General features: G+C 37.0%; 1 protein-coding gene across 7 annotated transcripts in view; it reads left to right on the plus strand.

Annotated features, from left to right (window-relative positions):
- Positions 1 to 11,999, plus strand: part of raraa (retinoic acid receptor, alpha a) — a 90,321-nt gene extending 78,322 nt beyond the window's left edge. For 6 of the 7 annotated variants that reach the window (XM_058406234.1, XM_058406240.1, XM_058406233.1 and 3 more), the window contains 7 exons: positions 1,421 to 1,569; positions 3,238 to 3,379; positions 9,847 to 10,007; positions 10,248 to 10,424; positions 10,544 to 10,748; positions 11,156 to 11,314; positions 11,469 to 11,999. In XM_058406234.1, the coding sequence (XP_058262217.1) occupies positions 1,421 to 1,569; positions 3,238 to 3,379; positions 9,847 to 10,007; positions 10,248 to 10,424; positions 10,544 to 10,748; positions 11,156 to 11,314; positions 11,469 to 11,671 (1,196 nt within the window). In that variant the 3' untranslated portion in view covers positions 11,672 to 11,999. Of the gene's footprint in view, positions 1 to 1,289; positions 1,312 to 1,420; positions 1,570 to 3,237; positions 3,380 to 9,846; positions 10,008 to 10,247; positions 10,425 to 10,543; positions 10,749 to 11,155; positions 11,315 to 11,468 lie in introns of those variants that run through there. The other variant, XM_058406238.1, reaches the window with a different exon arrangement.
- Positions 12,000 to 21,735: the final 9,736 nt, after the last annotated feature.

Consider the following 21,735-nt stretch of genomic DNA (forward strand, 5'->3'; position numbering starts at 1 on the left):
TGTGTGTGTGTGTGTCCATCCCTGGGGGCCATTTTTTAAGCCCCTCGAATCCAGTGCAGGAAATGAGTGTCTACCGGAGACAAACAGTGATGGCACACACACACTCACTCACACACACACACACACACACAGATGTGGATTATTTTGGAGTTGATATGAGAGGTGTGTGTGTGTGTGTGTGATTTTTGGAGAACATTCTTTTCCTCACTCACTTCAAACTATTACCCAACAGTGACACATGATACTTCTTATTAATATTCTAATGAGGAGATGATTCTGATTGGCTCCTGAAATAGACATGCTCATGAATATGCATGACGCTGCTGGTGCCTGTATCCTGTGTATGTGTTTCTAACAGATTTTCTCAGTAACACTCTCACACACACACGTCAGAGTTCAACTTGGACGTTTCTGTCTTGTCTTCACTCGTCATCTCCGGGTCTTTACACTCTGTCTGTATACACCAGTTAGCATCTGTATGATAGCTAGCTAAATGATTAGCCTGCATGTCGACTAGCTTACAGCTCTCTCTTGCTTTGTGATGGAGTGTGTTTGCGCATTTTCATGTTGTATGAAGGCATTTTGTGGAGCAGATACTCACACACACGCGTGCAGGGTGAAGCTCCGAAGGTTGTCTCACGCATTCTGCTTTGTGAGCACTGGCTGAATAGGTGTGTGTGTGTGTTTGTGTTTATTTAGTTAATACAGGTGTGTGTTGTGGACTTTGTCCTCTTCCATCTTGTGTGTGTGTGATGTGGTTGGGGCATGTGGCTGCAGCATTGTGTAAATAAGAGGTCTAAATTTAACTCACATGTTCAGCTGCTCTAAATTCACCTGAGACACACACACACACACACACACATGACTATGCAGACATGCATATATACAAATATGCTCACACGCTGAGACCAACACACAGAGCGGAGGTTGTGGTTAACACAAAAGCAGCTAATAAAACACATCCTTCTATTTACACCCACTTCCTGAGTGCAGATCTGTTATTGGCGGTGGCTGATAAGTCTGTAATAAAGCACTCAGTGTCGCGTTGTTCTAGAAAAATAATCATTCTGCTGTGGAATGGATTGTGGCACGGCCCCAAGCCTTTCATTCACAAGATTCCAGTTGTCGTGGACTGTCAGTGAAACGCATTACTTCCTGTTCTCGGTTATGTTTTATAGCTGTTCATGGAAGGAGTCTCCAGTGTCGGCGCTTTGTATCAGAGGACGAAGGAGTTCAGGTTTCTTTGGTTTCTTGACAACAAACACAGACATTTTTGGGGTTTTGATTGTTGAATGTTTCACGACATGACAAGTAACTACAAATGGATTAAAATGACAACGTCTCGTTCTGTTAAGAAAATATAGGAAACATATTTTGAGTGGTTCACCTGGTGTTTATCTTTTTCTTTCTCCTTGTTCAGCCGTGGAGACGCAGAGCACGAGTTCAGAGGAAATCGTCCCCAGTCCGCCGTCTCCTCCTCCCCCGCCGAGGGTCTACAAACCCTGCTTCGTCTGTCAGGACAAGTCCTCTGGATACCACTACGGCGTCAGCGCCTGTGAAGGCTGCAAGGTAAAACACACACACACACGTGACCTTCACTTCCCTCTTTTCATGTAAAACTCTGCTTTCTGTTCTGCATGGTCGGTGCTTGGCCCCCTGCCATATCGCTCGCTTTGAGTGTAACGCGAGTTGTGATCTGTCTTCTCAGTCCGGTTTATAAGGAAGGTTGAAAGGTTGCTGACGCTTCTGTTTTGACGCACGGGTCAAACCCTGTCAGAGGATCGGCTACTCGAATCAATGTCCAGATCGTTAGAGGTTAAAAACCTGAACCTCAGCAAAAATCTGCGCCAGAATTTTTCTGTCATTTCAGATGAAACTAGAGGTGGAGATGCCATAAAACTAAAATGGCATGACTAAAATTTATAATATTTTTTTCATATATATATATATATATATATATGTGTGTGTATTTATAAAATAAAAAACACTTCTAGTGTATTTATTCATTCATTCATTCATTCATTTATTTATTCATTTATTTTAGCTTTACAGCAAAGTAATAATTTGTGTAGAGAAAAATAATAAATAAATTAATAAATGCTTTTATGAAGTGGGCTTGTGGTAAAACAGAACAGATAAAAGTCCTGGATTTAAAAAATGAACCTTAATGATGAAGCTTCCTAGTGAGAATTAGGTGTGTGTGTGTGTGTGTGGTGGTGGGTTGTTTTTGTTTTTTTTTGTTTTTTTTTTATTTTGTTATATGACCCAAAAAATCTAGTTTGCAGGTGAACATTCCGAAAGTTCCAAATTGAGAGATGTTTCTAGAAATCAAAACAAAAGTCATGCTTCAGAACCAAGAGTGGAGCGATGAGTGATGCTGGAACAACAACAACAAAAAGTGAAAGCTAGCTCGTCAGTCTTAGCGTTTAGAATAATACAAAAAAAAAATTATTGCAATTTTCTTTTGTTAGAATGAATTTTTTATAATAATAATAAGAATAACTCATAAATATTCATGAAAATTTGGAGAATTTTGTGTCGGCAAGAATCGCTGACAGATTTGTGTGTGTGTGGTGAAGTTTGGTTAAGGAAATGTGGCAGCTCTGGAATTTTCTGGCAGCGGCTAGTGTTTTTGCATTTGTAGGTCACACGAAATACAACAGTGTCTGCTGAACACATCCAGCAGAGTGTGTGTGTGTGTGTGTGTGGTATGCACTATGCGCGCCAAGAGATTTGTTCCATTTCTGTTTCTTAAGCCGTCTGTTACTGTAGCCAAGCAGGGATGGAGTGTCTGTTGGTGTGTGTATGTGTGTGTGTGTGTGTGTGTGAGAGATAGTGAGAAAGAGAAGAGTACCCAAACATGATTCATCCATCTGCCAGTAGCAGTCTGACACTGATCTTGTAAAACACACACACTCTCTCTCTCTCTCTCTCTCTCTCCCCCTCTCTCTCTCCTCTTTCCATCTGTATCTTCTTTTCATTTGATTTCAGTCTCATCAGCAGCTCATGAGATTTAGTTCCCACACAAATTCATTCATTATGCAGGAGCAATGGGTTCATCATCATCATCATCATCATCATCATCTGCAATCACCTACACATTGTTTCCAGACTCTCTAAAGTCTGAAAATATTCACTAATCTCTATACCAGTCCGGGTCGAGCTACTCAGTGAAGACGTAACGTAACGTCATTTTTCAACATTTCATCAGATTCAGCGTGTCTGTTTTCTCCGCAGGGTTTTTTCCGCAGAAGCATCCAGAAGAACATGGTGTACACGTGTCACCGGGAAAAGAGCTGCATAATCAACAAGGTGACGCGGAACCGCTGCCAGTACTGCCGTCTGCAGAAGTGTCTGGAAGTGGGAATGTCCAAGGAGTGTAAGTAGCTGCTCCAGAACCTCCAACTTCATCATATTTAGCTAAATCACACACGCCTCCACGTCTAGCTAGCCGGAGATCGGCGTAGTCAGTATTACAGATTTAACACGCGGATACTGAAAATGTTTGTTGATTTGATCTAGTTGATCTCTGTATTTTTAACGTCAGAGCAACTTTATTTGTTTACTGCTGATGCCGTGGGCGGCCATTTTGGTCTTTTTGATTGGATATCGCTTGAGTGTCCTAAGTTTCCGACTTGAGAAGGCGTTTTCCTTGTCCTTTCCTAGTTGTAAGTTATGGGGTTTAGTCAAATGAAGCATCTATTTTGTTTTGTTTTTTAACCAATCAGCCTTACTGGCAAGTTCCTGCTTAATCACTAGTTTTTTTATTTATCTATTTATTTTTATTTATTTTATTTATTTTAACCAATCAGCCTCACTGCCAAGTTCCTGCTTAGTTTTTTGTTTGTTTGGTTTTTTTCCATTTTTAAAATTTTTCTTTATTTTTTTCTTTTCTTTTTTCTTTTAACCAATCAGCCTTACTGGCAAGTTCTAGCTTAGTCGGTAGTATTTATTTTATTTATTTATTTATTTATTTATTTTATTTTACTTTTGAAACCCATTTGTTCTTGGTTTTGTTTGTACCTGCTCACAATGTATTCAAAGTTTAGATAATTTTATTCAAAAACAAAAAAGCAAGCAGCAGCAGTCTAATATAAACCACCGTGACTCTGACCAGACATTTACCAAGTATGAAGGCGTGAATGTATGAAATTCAACGGAAAAATAAAAATGCCAGTGTTCCTGAGGATGAAGGCATGAATGTTAATGAACCTGGTCTTTTGTTGTTTCCGCAAGCTTCATATCTGAGCGTTCGCTCTCATTTTCCCCACACGAAACCCACAAGTAAAATCCTCTCCTGTACTTTTTTCAGCTTATTCCCTTTCTGGGAAGCTTTCTTGTATTAAAAAAAGAGGGGAAGGTGTGCATAGAGCTCCTCGTATTCATGTCTGTGTTTGTATTCGTTTAGAACATCACCGTCTTCATCCCACTGCAGCATCAGGACCTGGACATCACCATATAAATGGTGATAAATGATGCCACAGCATGTGTTTATATTTTGCCTGTGATTACAAACTGGCAGTGGAAGATGTTTGGAAAATTGGTGCTTAATACCACATAAAAAATGCCACACTATATATACTTAGAGAAATATCTGGAACAATGAAATTGTATAGAATGTATTGACAATGATAAAAGGAACTTGAACCCGGACTCCTGTTTAAGGATTTTCACTTAACTACGCAGAGAAGTAATAAATAAGATGTAAAAAGAAATCTATGTGAGGTGAGCGTACAAGTCATTTAAAATAGAAGCTAAAAAAAGTCCTGCTTTCGAAGCAGCGATTAAATAAGTTACATTTAACTTATTAATTTTTTTAATTTAATTGTACAATTTAATATCCTTATTTATTTATTTATTGATTGATTGATTGTCCATCCAACCATGAGTAAAAAAAAATATTTTTTTGTTTTTGATTCAACAAATTTCAAACGTCAGAGAGATCTTCTAAAAATTCTTCTAGTCAGAGCTGATTATAAGTCAATCATTTATTCTTTTATCCGTCAATTTTTCATGCATAAATTCACATTTCCGTACATGTGAACTACAGGGAAATGAACCCTGCAACCCTGTTTACAGCCGTCTGGATGCGAGACCGTGGATGCGGACGTACAAACACTTTATTACAGGCTCCACCCTGAGAAACTATTAGAGGCATTATGTTTTATTTAATACATTATCCAGTACCGGTTTAACTGGACAGCTGGGTTGGCGTGTGGTTTTGAGACTCGTCTCGTCGTGATGCGCCGTAGCTCCGGTTCGTCCAGCATGTTCACGAACGTTTTTAAACAAATAAACAAACTTTGATTTGCAGTCTCTTGCTGACTCGGCCCATTGTCTCGCGGTCGTCCGTAGCCATCTGGCATGTGATCCAGGATTAGACCTGCACATACTTTAGCGTGAGAAACCAATGCCAAATTTCACTGCGTGTGCTGAAGTGAAAATGGGGAAAGAAAAGCGAGTGCTGAAGTGAAACGTGTCCTCAGTTTTACCGTCTCAGGCTATTTGCAGGTGCCCCGTGGGAGATGAGAAGCAAAAATTGTGACAGCGTTGAACCGGATAGGACATGAGTAAAGTGTGTATCAGAAGCTAGCCGAGCTGGACAGATATAGTAGCACTGTAGTCTGAAAGAAAGAGGAATCGAGACATGCTCAGGTGTTGAGGATTCTGTCTCTTGCTTACAAATAACATCCCGCACTCACATACGCCCCACGTCCGTGTCGAGCTTAAATGCCCCGATCTACCACCCAACAGTAAGCCATGTTAATAACAAATATTTAAGGCATGTAATTAGTTAGTTTCAATTGGCAGTAAAAGGTTTTCTCCAAAGTAGATGATAAATGTCACGGTAGCCCCGCCCCCAGACCATAATCATCTTCAACCTGTTGAACTTATTGTGTTCATAAACACGTGTATTGAATGCGCACGCAACTTGGTTACCGAAGGACCTGCGTCTGACTGAAGTATCTATTGAAATGGGATTGATGTTAACTTAAATGTTATCGTCTTACAGATATTACAGATGAGCGCTAAAAGCTCGGGAGTGCTGCTCGGAGTCACGATGCTACGCTTGCTATGACCGGCCATGTGCATTATAAACATCTCGTAGAAGCTCTGAGCGTTTATACCAGCGGGAAACAAAATGCAGAAATTTTTGGTTTCTTGATGCTCCAACATGCTTGTTTCAGCATTATGATTGTACTGTGTGTGTTGATTGCTATGTACCACATACTTTTTTTGTCAGTATGCGTTTCCATGGTGGCATACACTAACACACACACACACTACACACACCAGGGTTTTCCCTGTGGCAGTGTGATCACACATTCTTTCAATTCTGTCTGCTAGTGTCAGACTTGAGAAGTTAATTGGGAGAGGCGAGAGAAGAGAGGACACACACACACGCACACACCCCAGATGGAGCCTCACAGCAGTTTATCCTATTCTCTTCTATTATACACTCACAGAGATATGTGTGTGTCTGTGTGTGTGTGTCCAGCACTCTTTAGGATAGGGTGATCCATCATTGCCAGATTACTGAATCTACAGCAGTGAACTGAAGCTGCACACACTCACCACCTAGTGGACACTCAGCTTTTCTGTGTGTGTGTGTGTCTGTGTCTTTCATTGTAGAGTTGTACAGTGCATTCCTGTCATATTCAAATCATTGTAATTACAGGGTTGTTAAAAAAAAAGAAAAAGAAGAAGCCTTCACACCTTTGTCAAGCATCTCATTTCCGGAAAGCTCCGCCTTTCTAGCGAATGACGTCACGTTATAAACAAACACGACCTAAAATGTCAGCAAAGATTAGTAAAATGCCATTTTCTGGTATAGATGACTAAGAAATATTATTGTGTAATTGAGAGATATTCAGGTTTTGCAGGTGTTTCCATAGTAACCAATCACAAATTTCCGACTCCCAGAAAATAAACCACGAAATTATCGAAATTCCGACGTGACATAATGGCACTACATGCTGTGATGTGACCTTCATGGAATTTAGCATGCTCCAAAATGAAACAACATTATAACAAGAATTTATTAGGTTATGTTTTTAAGTTACTGAAAATTAAGAGTCCTTTTATTTCAAAAGAATGGACACAGATTTGTGTTTTCGAAACCAATAAAAAAAGGTTCAGCTGCGGTGTGCAGTCACCATTAAAGCACAAAAGATTTGATATGCTAGGTAGGAACATGATTACATCAGTCAGATAGAGACACACACACACACACATCCACAAACACATCAGTTCCCAGTTCCTCTCACACACTCCCTCAGTCCCATTATAGCTGGAGCTCATCTCCCGGCGGGATGATGGAGAGATGCTGAAAAGAGGAGGAGGAGAGGAACATTGACATTTTTATCTTTCCGTTAAATTTTGTACGTGTGACAGACGAGCTGCCAGCGCTTTAATTTTCTCCCCTCGAATTACAGCCGCAAGAGACAGAGACACATACACATGCATACACACACACACACACATGCACACAAACACATTTACGAAGACCTTCTGCTGTAGAGAACCTCCATTTGTAGCACAGGATATAGATGTAAAATTCTAACCAGGACGCAACATACGATTTTGTGAAAGATGTGTATATATATATATTTAAGTATATATATTTATTTATATTTAATATAAGTTTCTATATAAACTTATTTTTCTTTAAAATAATGATTGAACAGCCAGTTGATCACCAGAAGGTCAATATTGTCATGATTTCTTTGGTTGTTCGGATATTTTTCGCTCCCCACAAACCACACAGTGCTAAAGTTAACACAAACACCAAATACAGAATCATACCAGGACCAGGATTTTAATCTCCAAAACAAGACTTTATCTCACACACACACACACAAGAATCATATTCCTGTTTTTTTTTATGCATTTTCTTATGAGGACCGGGATTTATGTGTGTTTTAGCAGTTTAAATGTTTATCCAGTCATCAATATGAATGAACACGCACACATGCGCACAAACTTGCCTCAGTAAAACCTCAAGTCCCCACAGAGTAGGTATTTAACCGGTCCCGACAACATTCATTACAAACACACACAAACCCTGCATCATATTCCCAATGGTTGATTATTCGCCTGTGGGGAATTTTTGCTTCCACAACAGCTCAGGTCCTCATAATGTAGGTTTTTAACCTGTCCCTATAACGATGTGATCTCACACACACTCAAAATGCCTGAATCTTCCCTTTTCTTCAATTTCTTCCTCCTCCCATAGACCAGGGTTTTTGTATTTTATATATTTTAGATCATCTCCATGTACATTGAACCAGAAATTTTGTTCCTTTCACTCTAAAAGGTAGCCGTGTACCTGATCCTTAATAATGCAGCTATAAACTCACCTTCCTCTTTCTCATCGCTTCAGTCCTCAGTGTAGGTTTACCTACTGAATGCCAAGATGAGAACACCACACACACACACATTTCCCCTGCAGGATCTTTTGTGTGACTGATGAAGCGGGCACGCTAATAGTTCTTTAATGGCTTCATTAAACCGTGTGTGTGCAGCGCGCCGATCTGTCAGTGCAGCTAACGTGGCACCGTTAAGCACGGCCCGCTTTTATTTAGGAATTAATTTCACCTCTCCGGAGGCACAAAGATGGAGAGAGAGAGAAAAGGAGAGAGAGAGAGGGAAAGCATTAACGCTCACCGAGATTGGAAAAAGAATAATGGACCGACACGCAGCGTGAGGCAGTTGCAGATTTGTGTAGCGTGTGTGCGGCGAATAACGCTCACACATAATGGCGATAAATCACAGAATCGAGTAACATATGACAAATGTCTAGCTGCTAACGTAAAACACACACACACACACCTGACAGGATTTCTGAGAGGATTTTTAACTCGTATTCAAAAAAAAAATGTTTTTCATGATGGTCAGACAGCTAGCGAATGTGAGCTAAAGTAAGAAGATTTCTGAGAGATTTTACCTCATCTTCAAAAAAGAAAGTCCTATTCGTTCAATGCTAGCTAGCTAAATGGCCTACAGCGACAACATTTATGAGCGGATTTTATATTAATCAGATATTCCGGTTCAGTCATTCAGTGCTAAGCAGATAGCTAGCATGAACTGAAGTGATGGGACTTCTGAGAGGATTTTTATCTTGTGCGCAAAAAAAATATATATATTTATAATTCTTTAATCATAGACAGCTATGTAATTGCTAATTGTTTGATTAGCTATCTGATGTGAAGGCTATCTAAAGTGACAGGATACCTGAGATATTTTTTATATTCAGAAATCAGTTGTTCGTTGCTAAATAGCTAGCTGAGGAAAGGTGTCATGCTTTGGAGAGGATTTTTACCTCGTCAAAAAGTTTAGTAATTATTCAGCGATAGTCAGCTAGGTAGCTAGCTAAAGTGACAGTATTTCTGCGAGTATTTATTTTCATTTAAGCAAGGTTGATGTTTATTCAGTGCTAAACATCTCAAAGGCTAACATGAGCAAACCTGACAGGAATTCTGAGAGGATATTGAACTCGTATTTTTAAAACTCATAATTTCTCAATGCTAGGTAGCAAAAGCGAGCTAAAGTGACAGGATTTCTGAGAGGATTTCTTTTAGAAGAAGATTTTTAAAACTCAATGCTAACCAGCTAGCTAGCTGACAACCTAAAGTGTTTTATCACAGTTCATTTTAATTCTGTGCTAAACGGTTAGCTTGCTAACAAGAACTAAAGTGATTTCTGAGAGTATTTTTTGGAGAGAGGAACAGTCAGACACGTTCATTATTATTTAACGCTAGCCATTTAGCTTGCTGACACGAAATAAAGTGACAGGACTTGTGAAGAGGAGTCAAGGCTAACATCGTTCTGTTTCTCTGTCTGTAGCGGTGCGGAACGACAGGAACAAGAAGAAGAAGGAGGAGAAGAAGGTGGAGTGTGTGGAGAGCGGCGTGTTGAGCGCAGACACCGAGCTAATGATCGAGTGTGTGAGGAAGGCGCACCAGGACACATTCCCTTCGCTCTGTCAGCTCGGCAAATACACTACGGTGTGTGTGTGTGTGTGTGAGATAAATGACCTTATCAGTGTTTATCATCCAGTCTTACTGGAAGTTTAGCTTTGAGGACCAGTGAGAGTAAATAATAGTTATGTACAACACCACACTGCTGTTGAATCCTGGATTGTGATAGATCATTTATAGAAGGCATCTCCAGGGTCTACTCTAGTGCATGTGGTAAAGTTTTCTCAACATCATTGTTCTGAGCTGTGTGTGTGTGTGTGTGTACAGAGTAACAGTTCGGAGCGACGTGTCTCGCTGGATGTGGATCTGTGGGATAAATTCAGCGAGCTGTCCACCAAGTGCATCATCAAGACAGTGGAGTTTGCCAAGCAGCTTCCTGGCTTCACCACGCTCTCCATCGCCGACCAGATCACACTGCTCAAAGCCGCCTGCCTCGACATCCTGGTGAGATATACACGCACACAAACTGAGTAGCTGTTTATTATTTATTATTAGCATTATGTATTGTGACGTACATTTAGCAGTCAGTCTTGTTTTGGTGCTAAAGCTGCTCCTGTTTGTAGATTCTGCGTATCTGTACACGCTACACACCTGAGCAGGACACCATGACGTTCTCAGACGGTCTGACGCTGAACCGCACACAGATGCACAACGCCGGCTTCGGGCCACTCACGGACCTGGTGTTCGCCTTCGCCAACCAGCTGCTGCCCCTCGAGATGGACGATGCAGAGACGGGCCTGCTCAGCGCCATCTGCCTGCTGTGTGGGGGTGAGAACACACACACACACACACACTCATATGTATGTAGCTACTTCAGCTCTATTTTCTCTTTGTTTTATACTTCTATCATTTTCTGTTGTGTTTATCTATTTTCTTATTAGTTATTATTTGTAGCAGTATTACTCTAGTATTTCTAGACCATTAAAAATAATTTTTTAATAACTTTTTAATTATTCTTTTATTAAAACAACGTATTATTTTAGCTCAGTGTTACTTCCCCTTTTAAACGTAGCTATTTATACTTTAACCTACATTTCAGTATCATACACAGACACACAAACAACCAAATAATGACAATTCATGGACTCTCAGCACCACCTAGTGGCAGCACGGTAAACTGCTTTTTTAGGAACACCGCACCAAACAAGGTTTTCAATGTGTGTGTCTGTGAACAGATCGTCAGGATCTGGAGGAGGCCGATAAGGTGGATGTGCTGCAGGAGCCACTGTTGGAGGCACTGAAGCTCTATGTGAGGAAGAGGAGGCCACACAAACCCCACATGTTCCCCAAGATGCTGATGAAGATCACAGACCTGCGGAGCATCAGCGCCAAAGGTGAGTGTCTTTCTCTCGCTCTCTCTCTCACACACACACAGTTTTTTGGCAGCTTGTTAAATGTTTGAATGTATTCTAATTTAAACTAGAAACAAGCTTCATAACACAACTTTGTTTAGTAAACGTCCCATTTCTCTCCCCCTCTCTCTTTCAGGGGCGGAGCGAGTGATCACGCTGAAGATGGAGATCCCCGGCTCGATGCCTCCTCTCATCCAGGAGATGCTGGAGAACTCAGAAGGGTTGGAGAGCACAGGGGGTGGAGCCAGCACACGCTCAAACCCTGCCCCCTCAGGCAGCTGCAGTCCCTCGCCCTCGCCTAGCTCCGCCCACAGCAGCCCATCCACGCAGTCGCCCTGACACACACACAAACACAATATCCTCCTCTTCCTCTTAGCTCCGCCCACTCAGTGCTGCAGGGGCTCGGTCGTCCGCCGCTTCCTGTTTCTGTTTCTCACCTCTCCGCTGCTGTAAAGACTCATCAGACAGTCGGTAGAGAGAACATTTTACAGACACGAAAACGTGAACAAGAGCGAAGAACTCAGAACTTGTGTGGACTTGTTTTTCTTTTTCATTTTCTTCCTCCAACATCTCAGGCCTGGACTTCACCACAAGGAATGAACGATGGACTTGGCCTAGCTTCCAAGAGGCTTTTTTTTTTTTTTTTTTTTTTTTACAAAAATATATATAAATATATATAGAGAAGAACCCAGGAATGATTGTGGAAGAACAAAAAAACATGGACTTGGAGTGTAGGTGTATTTCTTCACTGATTTTTTTCCTCTTTTTATGGCCGTTAGAGAAAATGGAGAGGGGGGGGTACTGAGAGAGACAGAGAGTTGTTGCTTTATTTCAGACTGATTGTGATGATGATGATGATGAAGCAGTTTTTTCATGGAAACGAAAATGTTGAAAACATGAATTTACACTCATGTCAATTGTGCACAGATGAAATGAGATAAAACTGTGGTTGAAAAAAAGATCTGCCTCTGTTTAATTTGTGCTTCACAACAAAACACTTATCCTGCAACTGATGAGGGCATTATACACTATATTGCCAAAAGTTTTGGGACACCACTCCAAATCACATTCGGGTGTTCCAATCACTTCCATGGTTCACAGGTGTATAAAATCAAGCACCTAGGCATGCAGACTGCTTCTACAAACATTTGTGAAAGAATGGGTCGCTCTCAGGAGCTCAGTGAATTCCAGCGTGGAACTGTGATAGGTTACCACCTGTGCAACAACAGCAGCTCAGTCCATGAAGTGTAGGCCATGTAAAATCACAGAGTGAGGTCAGTGCATGCTGAGGTGGACAGTGTACAGACCTCCAAACTTCATATGGCCTTCAGATTAGTTCAAGAACAGTGCATAGAGAACTTCATGGAATGGGTTTTCATGGCTGAGCAGCTGCATCCAAGCCTTACATCACCATGTGTAATGCAAAGCATTAGATGCAGTGACCGCCACTGGACTCTAGATCTCTAGTTCTCTGGAGTGACCAATCACGCTTCTCCATCTGGCAATCTGATGGACGAGTCTGGGTTTGGCAGTTATCAGGAGAACAGGTCCTGCCTGACTGCACTGTGCCAAGTGTAAGGTTTGGTGGAGGGGGGATTATGGTGTGGGGTTCTTTTTCAGGGGTTGGGCTCGGTCCCTTAGTTCCAGTGAAAGGAACTCTTAATGCTTCAGCATACCAAGACATTTTGGATAATTTCATGCTCCCAACTTTGTGGGAGCAGTTTGGGGATGACCCCTTCCTGTTCCAACATGACTGCACACCAGTGCACAAAGCAAGGTCCATAAAGACATGGATGAGTGAGTTTGGTGTGGAGGAACTTGACTGGTCTGCACAAAGTCCTGACCTCAACCCGATAGAACACCTTTGGAATTAATTAGAGCAGAGACTGTGAGCCAGACCTTCTCGTCATCAGTGCCTGACCTCACAAATGCGCTTCTAGAGGAATGGTCAAAAATTCCCATAAACACTCTCCTAAACCTTGTGGAAAGCCTTCCCAGAAGAGTTGAAACTGTTATAGCTGTAAAGGGCGGATCAACTCCATATTAAATGTCATTAAAGTTCATGTGCATGTAAAGGCAGATGTTGAAAGATGAAAACTTTCATCAATATCGTGTAACTTATATTTGTTACTGCCTCTAACACGTCACTTCAGCGCCTCCTACTGGTGGTCGTGTAGTTTAGTGTTTGTCCCTTCAGTGTTGTATTAATCCAGGGATTCCCAAACTAGCAGTCGTTACCCTACTTTCACAATAAACAAACAAACTCCTTTTTTTACTCAATTATTTTACATATTAAAAACATTGAAGATAGATTTTGTGTGCTAATATTTTTAAATGTTACTTTTTCTCTATTCTGACATGCTGCACATTTCCCCGCCCATCGCTCTCTGTTGAGTTGTGTCCCAAATCACAGCATTATGTAATACTCTAAAGCACTAACACTAACCGGCTCTGCTATTACAGTTAGTGTACAACTTTATTGTCATTACAAAGTACAGGGACATAGCAACGAAATGCTGTTTAGCATCTACCAGGAGTGCAGAGTAGAAAATGTGCAAATGAACAAGTGTAAATAAATGATGTATTATGACCATTATGGCCTAATATTGTGTTGGTCCTCCTTTTACTGCCAAAACCCTGACCCATCGAGGCATGGACTCCACTAGACCCCTGAAGGTGTGCTGTGGTATCTGGCACCAAGATGTTAGCAGCAGATCCTTTAATTCCTGTAAGTTGTGAGGTGGGGCCTCCATGGATCGGACTTGTTTGTCCAGCACATCCCACAGATGCTCCATTGGATTGAGATCTGGGGATTTTGGAGGCCAAGTCAACACCTCAAACTCGTAGTTGTACTCATCAAACCATTCCTGAACCATTTCTGCTTTGTGACACGGCGCATTATCCTGCTGAAAGAGGACACAGCCATCAGGGAATACCGTTTCCATGAAAGGGTGTACATGGTCTGTAACAATGCTTAGGTAGGTGGTACGTGTCAAAGTAACATCCACATGGATGGCAGGACCCAAGGTTTCCCAGCAGAACTTTGCCCAAAGCATGACACTGCCTCCACCGGCTTGCCTTCTCCCATAATGCATCCTGGTACCATGTGTTCCCCAGGTAAGCAATGTACCTGTACCCGGCCATCCACGTGATGTAAAAGAAAACGTGATTCATCAGACCAGGCCACCTTCTTCCACTGCTCCATGGTCCAGTTCTGATGCTCATGTGCCCAATGGTGGTGCTTTCAGCAGTGCACAGGGGTCAGCATGGGCACCCTGACTGGTCTGCGGCTCCATATGCAACAAACTGTGATGCACTGTGTATTCTGACCCCTTTCTATCAGAACCAGCATTAACCTCTTCAGCAGTTCGAATAACAGTAGCTCGTCTGTTGGATCGGATCACACGAGCCAGCCTTCACTCCCCACGTGCATCAATGAGCTTTGGGCCGCCCACGACCCTGTCTCCAGTTCACCACTGTTCCTTCCTTGGACCACTTTTGATAGATACTGACCACTGCAGACTGGGAACATCCCACAAGAGCTGCAGTTTTGGAGATGCTCTGATCCAGTCGTCTAGACATCACAATTTGGCCCTTCATCAAACTCGCTCAAATCCTTACGCTTGTTCATTTTTCCTGTTTCTAACACGTCAACTTTGAGGACAAAATGTTGACTTGCTGCCTAATATATCCCACCCACTAACAGCGGCCATGATGAGGAGATCATCAGAGTTATTCACTTCACCTGATAGTGGTCATAATGTTATGGCTGATTGGTGTATATAAAACTCTTTACTTTGTATGAATCTTCTTTCCATCCATTTTCTGAACTGTTTATCCTACACAGGGTCAATGAGAGCCTGATCCTATCCAAGGGGACCAGGGGACACCCTAAACAGGGTGCCAGCCCAACACAGGGAACACTCTCACACTCACACACACATTGGCATCTCTAAATTATCCAATCAACCTACCACACATCACTGGACTGGAAGAGGTAATCAGAATACCAGGAGGAAAACAGACACACAAGACAGAGGCAGGAATTGAATCACTAACCCCAGAGATACACTATATTGCCAAAAGTATTCGCTCACCCATCCAAATAATCAGAATCAGGTGTTCCAATCACTTCCATGGCCATAGGTGTATAAAATCAAGCACCTAGGCATGCAGACTGTTTTTACAAACATTTGTGAAAGAATGGGTCGCTCTCAGGAGCTCAGTGAATTCCAGCGTGGAACTGTGATAGGATGCCACCTGTGCAACAAATCCAGTCGTGAAATTTCCTCGCTCCTAAATATTCCACAGTCAACTGTCAGCTGTATTATAAGAACGTGGAAGTGTTTGGGAACGACAGCAACTCAGCCACGAAGTGGTAGGCCACGTAAACTGACGGAGCGGGGTCAGCGGATGCTGAGGCGCATAGTGCGAAGAGGTCGCCAACTTTCTGCAGAGTCAATCGCTACAGACCTCCAAACTTCATGTGGCCTTCAGATTAGCTCAAGAACAGTGCGCAGAGAGCTTCATGGAATGGGTTTCCATGGCCGAGCAGCTGCATCCAAGCCATACATCACCAAGTGCAATGCAAAGCGTCGGATGCAGTGGTGTAAAGCACGCCGCCACTGGACTCTAGAGCAGTGGAGACGCGTTCTCTGGAGGGACGAATCGCGCTTCTCCATCTGGCAATCTGATGGACGAGTCTGTGTTTGGCGGTTGCCAGGAGAACGGTACTTGTCTGACTGCATTGTGCCAAGTGTAAAGTTTGGCGGAGGGGGGATTATGGTGTGGGGTTGTTTTTCAGGAGCTGGGCTTGGCCCCTTAGTTCCAGTGAAAGGAACTCTGAATGCTTCAGCATACCAAGACATTTTGGACAATTCCATGCTCCCAACTTTGTGGGAACAGTTTGGAGCTGGCCCCTTCCTCTTCCAACATGACTGTGCACCAGTGCACAAAGCAAGGTCCATAAAGACATGGATGACAGTCTGGTGTGGATGAACTTGACTGGCCTGCACAGAGTCCTGACCTCAACCCGATAGAACACCTTTGGGATGAATTAGAGCGGAGACTGAGAGCCAGGCCTTCTCGTCCAACATCAGTGTGTGACCTCACAAATGCACTTCTGGAAGAATGGTCAAAAATTCCCATAAACACACTCCTAAACCTTGTGGACAGCCTTCCCAGAAGAGTTGAAGCTGTTATAGCTGCAAAGTGTGGACCGACATCATATTGAACCCTATGGATTAGGAATGGGATGTCACTTAAGTTCATATGCGAGTCAAGGCAGGTGAGCGAATACTTTTGGCAATATAGTGTAAATGTACTAAACACTAAGCCACTGTGTCTCTCCTCTGTATGAATCAGTTTTGTTGATAGAAAACACAAATGCAGAATTAGATTAGAAATGCAGATTATAAGAGTTAAGTAAGATTATTTATGTATGGAATACTTTACACATAAAACTACAAATTGTAAAATAAAAATAAAAGTAGTCTCTGCTAGATTTTGTGGCCATACAGCAACTTGTCATTTAGTCTGAGCTTAAAAAGAAACCATGGTGTAAACCTTTTATAGGAGGATCTTTTACATTTCATTTCATCAGATAAAAACACACCCAGTCCTCCTCTATACCATGATGAACATTAGATATTTAACAACATAGAACAGAAGAATCTGAAAAGAGGGAATGATCACCATGAAATCTCAAATGTGAGCCAATATATTTTTATTATCATCTATATAAAATAATACAAAACAATGATAAACATTTAACATAAACTTCATAAATATCTAATAAAGTCTAAATATCTGATAGTTTAAATAGCTAATAAAATGTAGAATAAAGGATAAATATCTAATAAAATGTAGAATAAAGCTTAAATATCTAATAAAATGTAGAATAAAGCTTAAATATCTAATAAAACTTATGTAATTAAAGCTTAAAAATCTAACAAACCTTAAATATGTACAATAAAAGCTTAAAGATAAAATGAAGCTTAAATAACTAGTAGAAGAGAAATGTAGAATAAAGGATAAATATCTAATACAATGTAGAATAAAGGATAAATATCTAATACAATGTAGAATAAAGGATAAATATCTAATACAATGTAGAATAAAGGATAAATATCTAATACAATGTAGAATAAAGGATAAATATCTAATACAATGTAGAATAAAGGATAAATATCTAATACAATGTAGAATAAAGGATAAATATCTAATACAATGTAGAATAAAGGATAAATATCTAATAAAATGTAGAATAAAGGATAAATATCTAATAAAATGTAGAATAAAGGATAAATATCTAATACAATGTAGAATAAAGGATAAATATCTAATGAAATACAGAATAAAGGATAAATATCTAATAAAATGTAGAATAAAGGATAAATATCTAATACAATGTAGAATAAAGGATAAATATCTAATACAATGTAGAATAAAGGATAAATATCTAATACAATGTAGAATAAAGGATAAATATCTAATGAAATACAGAATAAAGGATAAATATCTAATACAATGTAGAATAAAGGATAAATATCTAATACAATGTAGAATAAAGGATAAATATCTAATACAATGTAGAATAAAGGATAAATATCTAATACAATGTAGAATAAAGGATAAATATCTAATACAATGTAGAATAAAGGATAAATATCTAATACAATGTAGAATAAAGGATAAATATCTAATACAATGTAGAATAAAGGATAAATATCTAATACAATGTAGAATAAAGGATAAATATCTAATACAATGTAGAATAAAGGATAAATATCTAATACAATGTAGAATAAAGGATAAATATCTAATACAATGTAGAATAAAGGATAAATATCTAATACAATGTAGAATAAAGGATAAATATCTAATACAATGTAGAATAAAGGATAAATATCTAATACAATGTAGAATAAAGGATAAATATCTAATACAATGTAGAATAAAGGATAAATATCTAATACAATGTAGAATAAAGGATAAATATCTAATACAATGTAGAATAAAGGATAAATATCTAATAAAATGTAGAATAAAGGATAAATATCTAATAAAATGTAGAATAAAGGATAAATATCTAATAAAATGTAGAATAAAGGATAAATATCTAATACAATGTAGAATAAAGGATAAATATCTAATACAATGTAGAATAAAGGATAAATATCTAATGAAATACAGAATAAAGGATAAATATCTAATAAAATGTAGAATAAAGGATAAATATCTAATACAATGTAGAATAAAGGATAAATATCTAATACAATGTAGAATAAAGGATAAATATCTAATACAATGTAGAATAAAGGATAAATATCTAATACAATGTAGAATAAAGGATAAATATCTAATACAATGTAGAATAAAGGATAAATATCTAATACAATGTAGAATAAAGGATAAATATCTAATACAATGTAGAATAAAGGATAAATATCTAATACAATGTAGAATAAAGGATAAATATCTAATACAATGTAGAATAAAGGATAAATATCTAATACAATGTAGAATAAAGGATAAATATCTAATACAATGTAGAATAAAGGATAAATATCTAATACAATGTAGAATAAAGGATAAATATCTAATACAATGTAGAATAAAGGATAAATATCTAATAAAATGTAGAATAAAGGATAAATATCTAATAAAATGTAGAATAAAGGATAAATATCTAATAAAATGTAGAATAAAGGATAAATATCTAATAAAATGTAGAATAAAGGATAAATATCTAATAAAATGTAGAATAAAGGATAAATATCTAATACAATGTAGAATAAAGGATAAATATCTAATGAAATACAGAATAAAGGATAAATATCTAATAAAATGTAGAATAAAGGATAAATATCTAATACAATGTAGAATAAAGGATAAATATCTAATACAATGTAGAATAAAGGATAAATATCTAATACAATGTAGAATAAAGGATAAATATCTAATGAAATACAGAATAAAGGATAAATATCTAATACAATGTAGAATAAAGGATAAATATCTAATACAATGTAGAATAAAGGATAAATATCTAATACAATGTAGAATAAAGGATAAATATCTAATACAATGTAGAATAAAGGATAAATATCTAATACAATGTAGAATAAAGGATAAATATCTAATGAAATATAGAATAAAGGATAAATATCTAATAAAATGTAGAATAAAGGATAAATATCTAATAAAATGTAGAATAAAGGATAAATATCTAATAAAACTTATGTAATTAAAGCTTAAAAATCTAACAAACCTTAAATATGTACAATAAAAGCTTAAAGATAAAATGAAGCTTAAATAACTAGTAGAAGAGAAATGTAGAATAAAGGATAAATATCTAATAAAATGTAGAATAAAGGATAAATATCTAATAAAATGTAGAATAAAGGATAAATATCTAATACAATGTAGAATAAAGCTTAAATATCTAATAAAATGTAGAATAAAGCTTAAATATCTAATAAAATGTAGAATAAAGCTTAAATATCTAATAAAACTTATGTAATTAAAGCTTAAAAATCTAACAAACCTTAAATATGTACAATAAAAGCTTAAAGATAAAATGAAGCTTAAATAACTAGTAGAAGAGAAATGTAGAATAAAGGATAAATATCTAATAAAATGTAGAATAAAGGATAAATATCTAATACAATGTAGAATAAAGGATAAATATCTAATACAATGTAGAATAAAGGATAAATATCTAATACAATGTAGAATAAAGGATAAATATCTAATACAATGTAGAATAAAGGATAAATATCTAATACAATGTAGAATAAAGGATAAATATCTAATACAATGTAGAATAAAGGATAAATATCTAATAAAACTTATGTAATTAAAGCTTAAAAATCTAACAAACCTTAAATATGTACAATAAAAGCTTAAAGATAAAATGAAGCTTAAATAACTAGTAGAAGAGAAATGTAGAATAAAGGATAAATATCTAATAAAATGTAGAATAAAGGATAAATATCTAATAAAATGTAGAATAAAGGATAAATATCTAATAAAATGTAGAATAAAGGATAAATATCTAATAAAATGTAGAATAAAGGATAAATATCTAATACAATGTAGAATAAAGGATAAATATCTAATAAAATGTAGAATAAAGGATAAATATCTAATAAAATGTAGAATAAAGGATAAATATCTAATAAAATGTAGAATAAAGGATAAATATCTAATACAATGTAGAATAAAGCTTAAATATCTAATAAAATGTAGAATAAAGCTTAAATATCTAATAAAATGTAGAATAAAGCTTAAATATCTAATAAAACTTATGTAATTAAAGCTTAAAAATCTAACAAACCTTAAATATGTACAATAAAAGCTTAAAGATAAAATGAAGCTTAAATAACTAGTAGAAGAGAAATGTAGAATAAAGGATAAATATCTAATAAAATGTAGAATAAAGGATAAATATCTAATAAAATGTAGAATAAAGGATAAATATCTAATACAATGTAGAATAAAGGATAAATATCTAATACAATGTAGAATAAAGGATAAATATCTAATACAATGTAGAATAAAGGATAAATATCTAATACAATGTAGAATAAAGGATAAATATCTAATAAAACTTATGTAATTAAAGCTTAAAAATCTAACAAACCTTAAATATGTACAATAAAAGCTTAAAGATAAAATGAAGCTTAAATAACTAGTAGAAGAGAAATGTAGAATAAAGGATAAATATCTAATAAAATGTAGAATAAAGGATAAATATCTAATAAAATGTAGAATAAAGGATAAATATCTAATACAATGTAGAATAAAGGATAAATATCTAATACAATGTAGAATAAAGGATAAATATCTAATACAATGTAGAATAAAGGATAAATATCTAATAAAATGTAGAATAAAGGATAAATATCTAATAAAATGTAGAATAAAGGATAAATATCTAATAAAATGTAGAATAAAGGATAAATATCTAATAAAATGTAGAATAAAGGATAAATATCTAATAAAATGTAGAATAAAGGATAAATATCTAATAAAATGTAGAATAAAGGATAAATATCTAATGAAATACAGAATAAAGGATAAATATCTAATAAAATGTAGAATAAAGGATAAATATCTAATAAAATGTAGAATAAAGGATAAATATCTAATAAAATGTAGAATAAAGGATAAATATCTAAAACAATGTAGAATAAAGGATAAATATCTAATGAAATACAGAATAAAGGATAAATATCTAATAAAATGTAGAATAAAGGATAAATATCTAATAAAATGTAGAATAAAGGATAAATATCTAATGAAATATAGAATAAAGGATAAATATCTAATAAAATGTAGAATAAAGGATAAATATATAATAAAATGTAGAATAAAGGATAAATATCTAATGAAATATA

This window comes from Hemibagrus wyckioides, linkage group LG13 (genome assembly GCF_019097595.1).
Source record: "Hemibagrus wyckioides isolate EC202008001 linkage group LG13, SWU_Hwy_1.0, whole genome shotgun sequence".
Lineage (NCBI taxonomy): Eukaryota > Metazoa > Chordata > Actinopteri > Siluriformes > Bagridae > Hemibagrus > Hemibagrus wyckioides.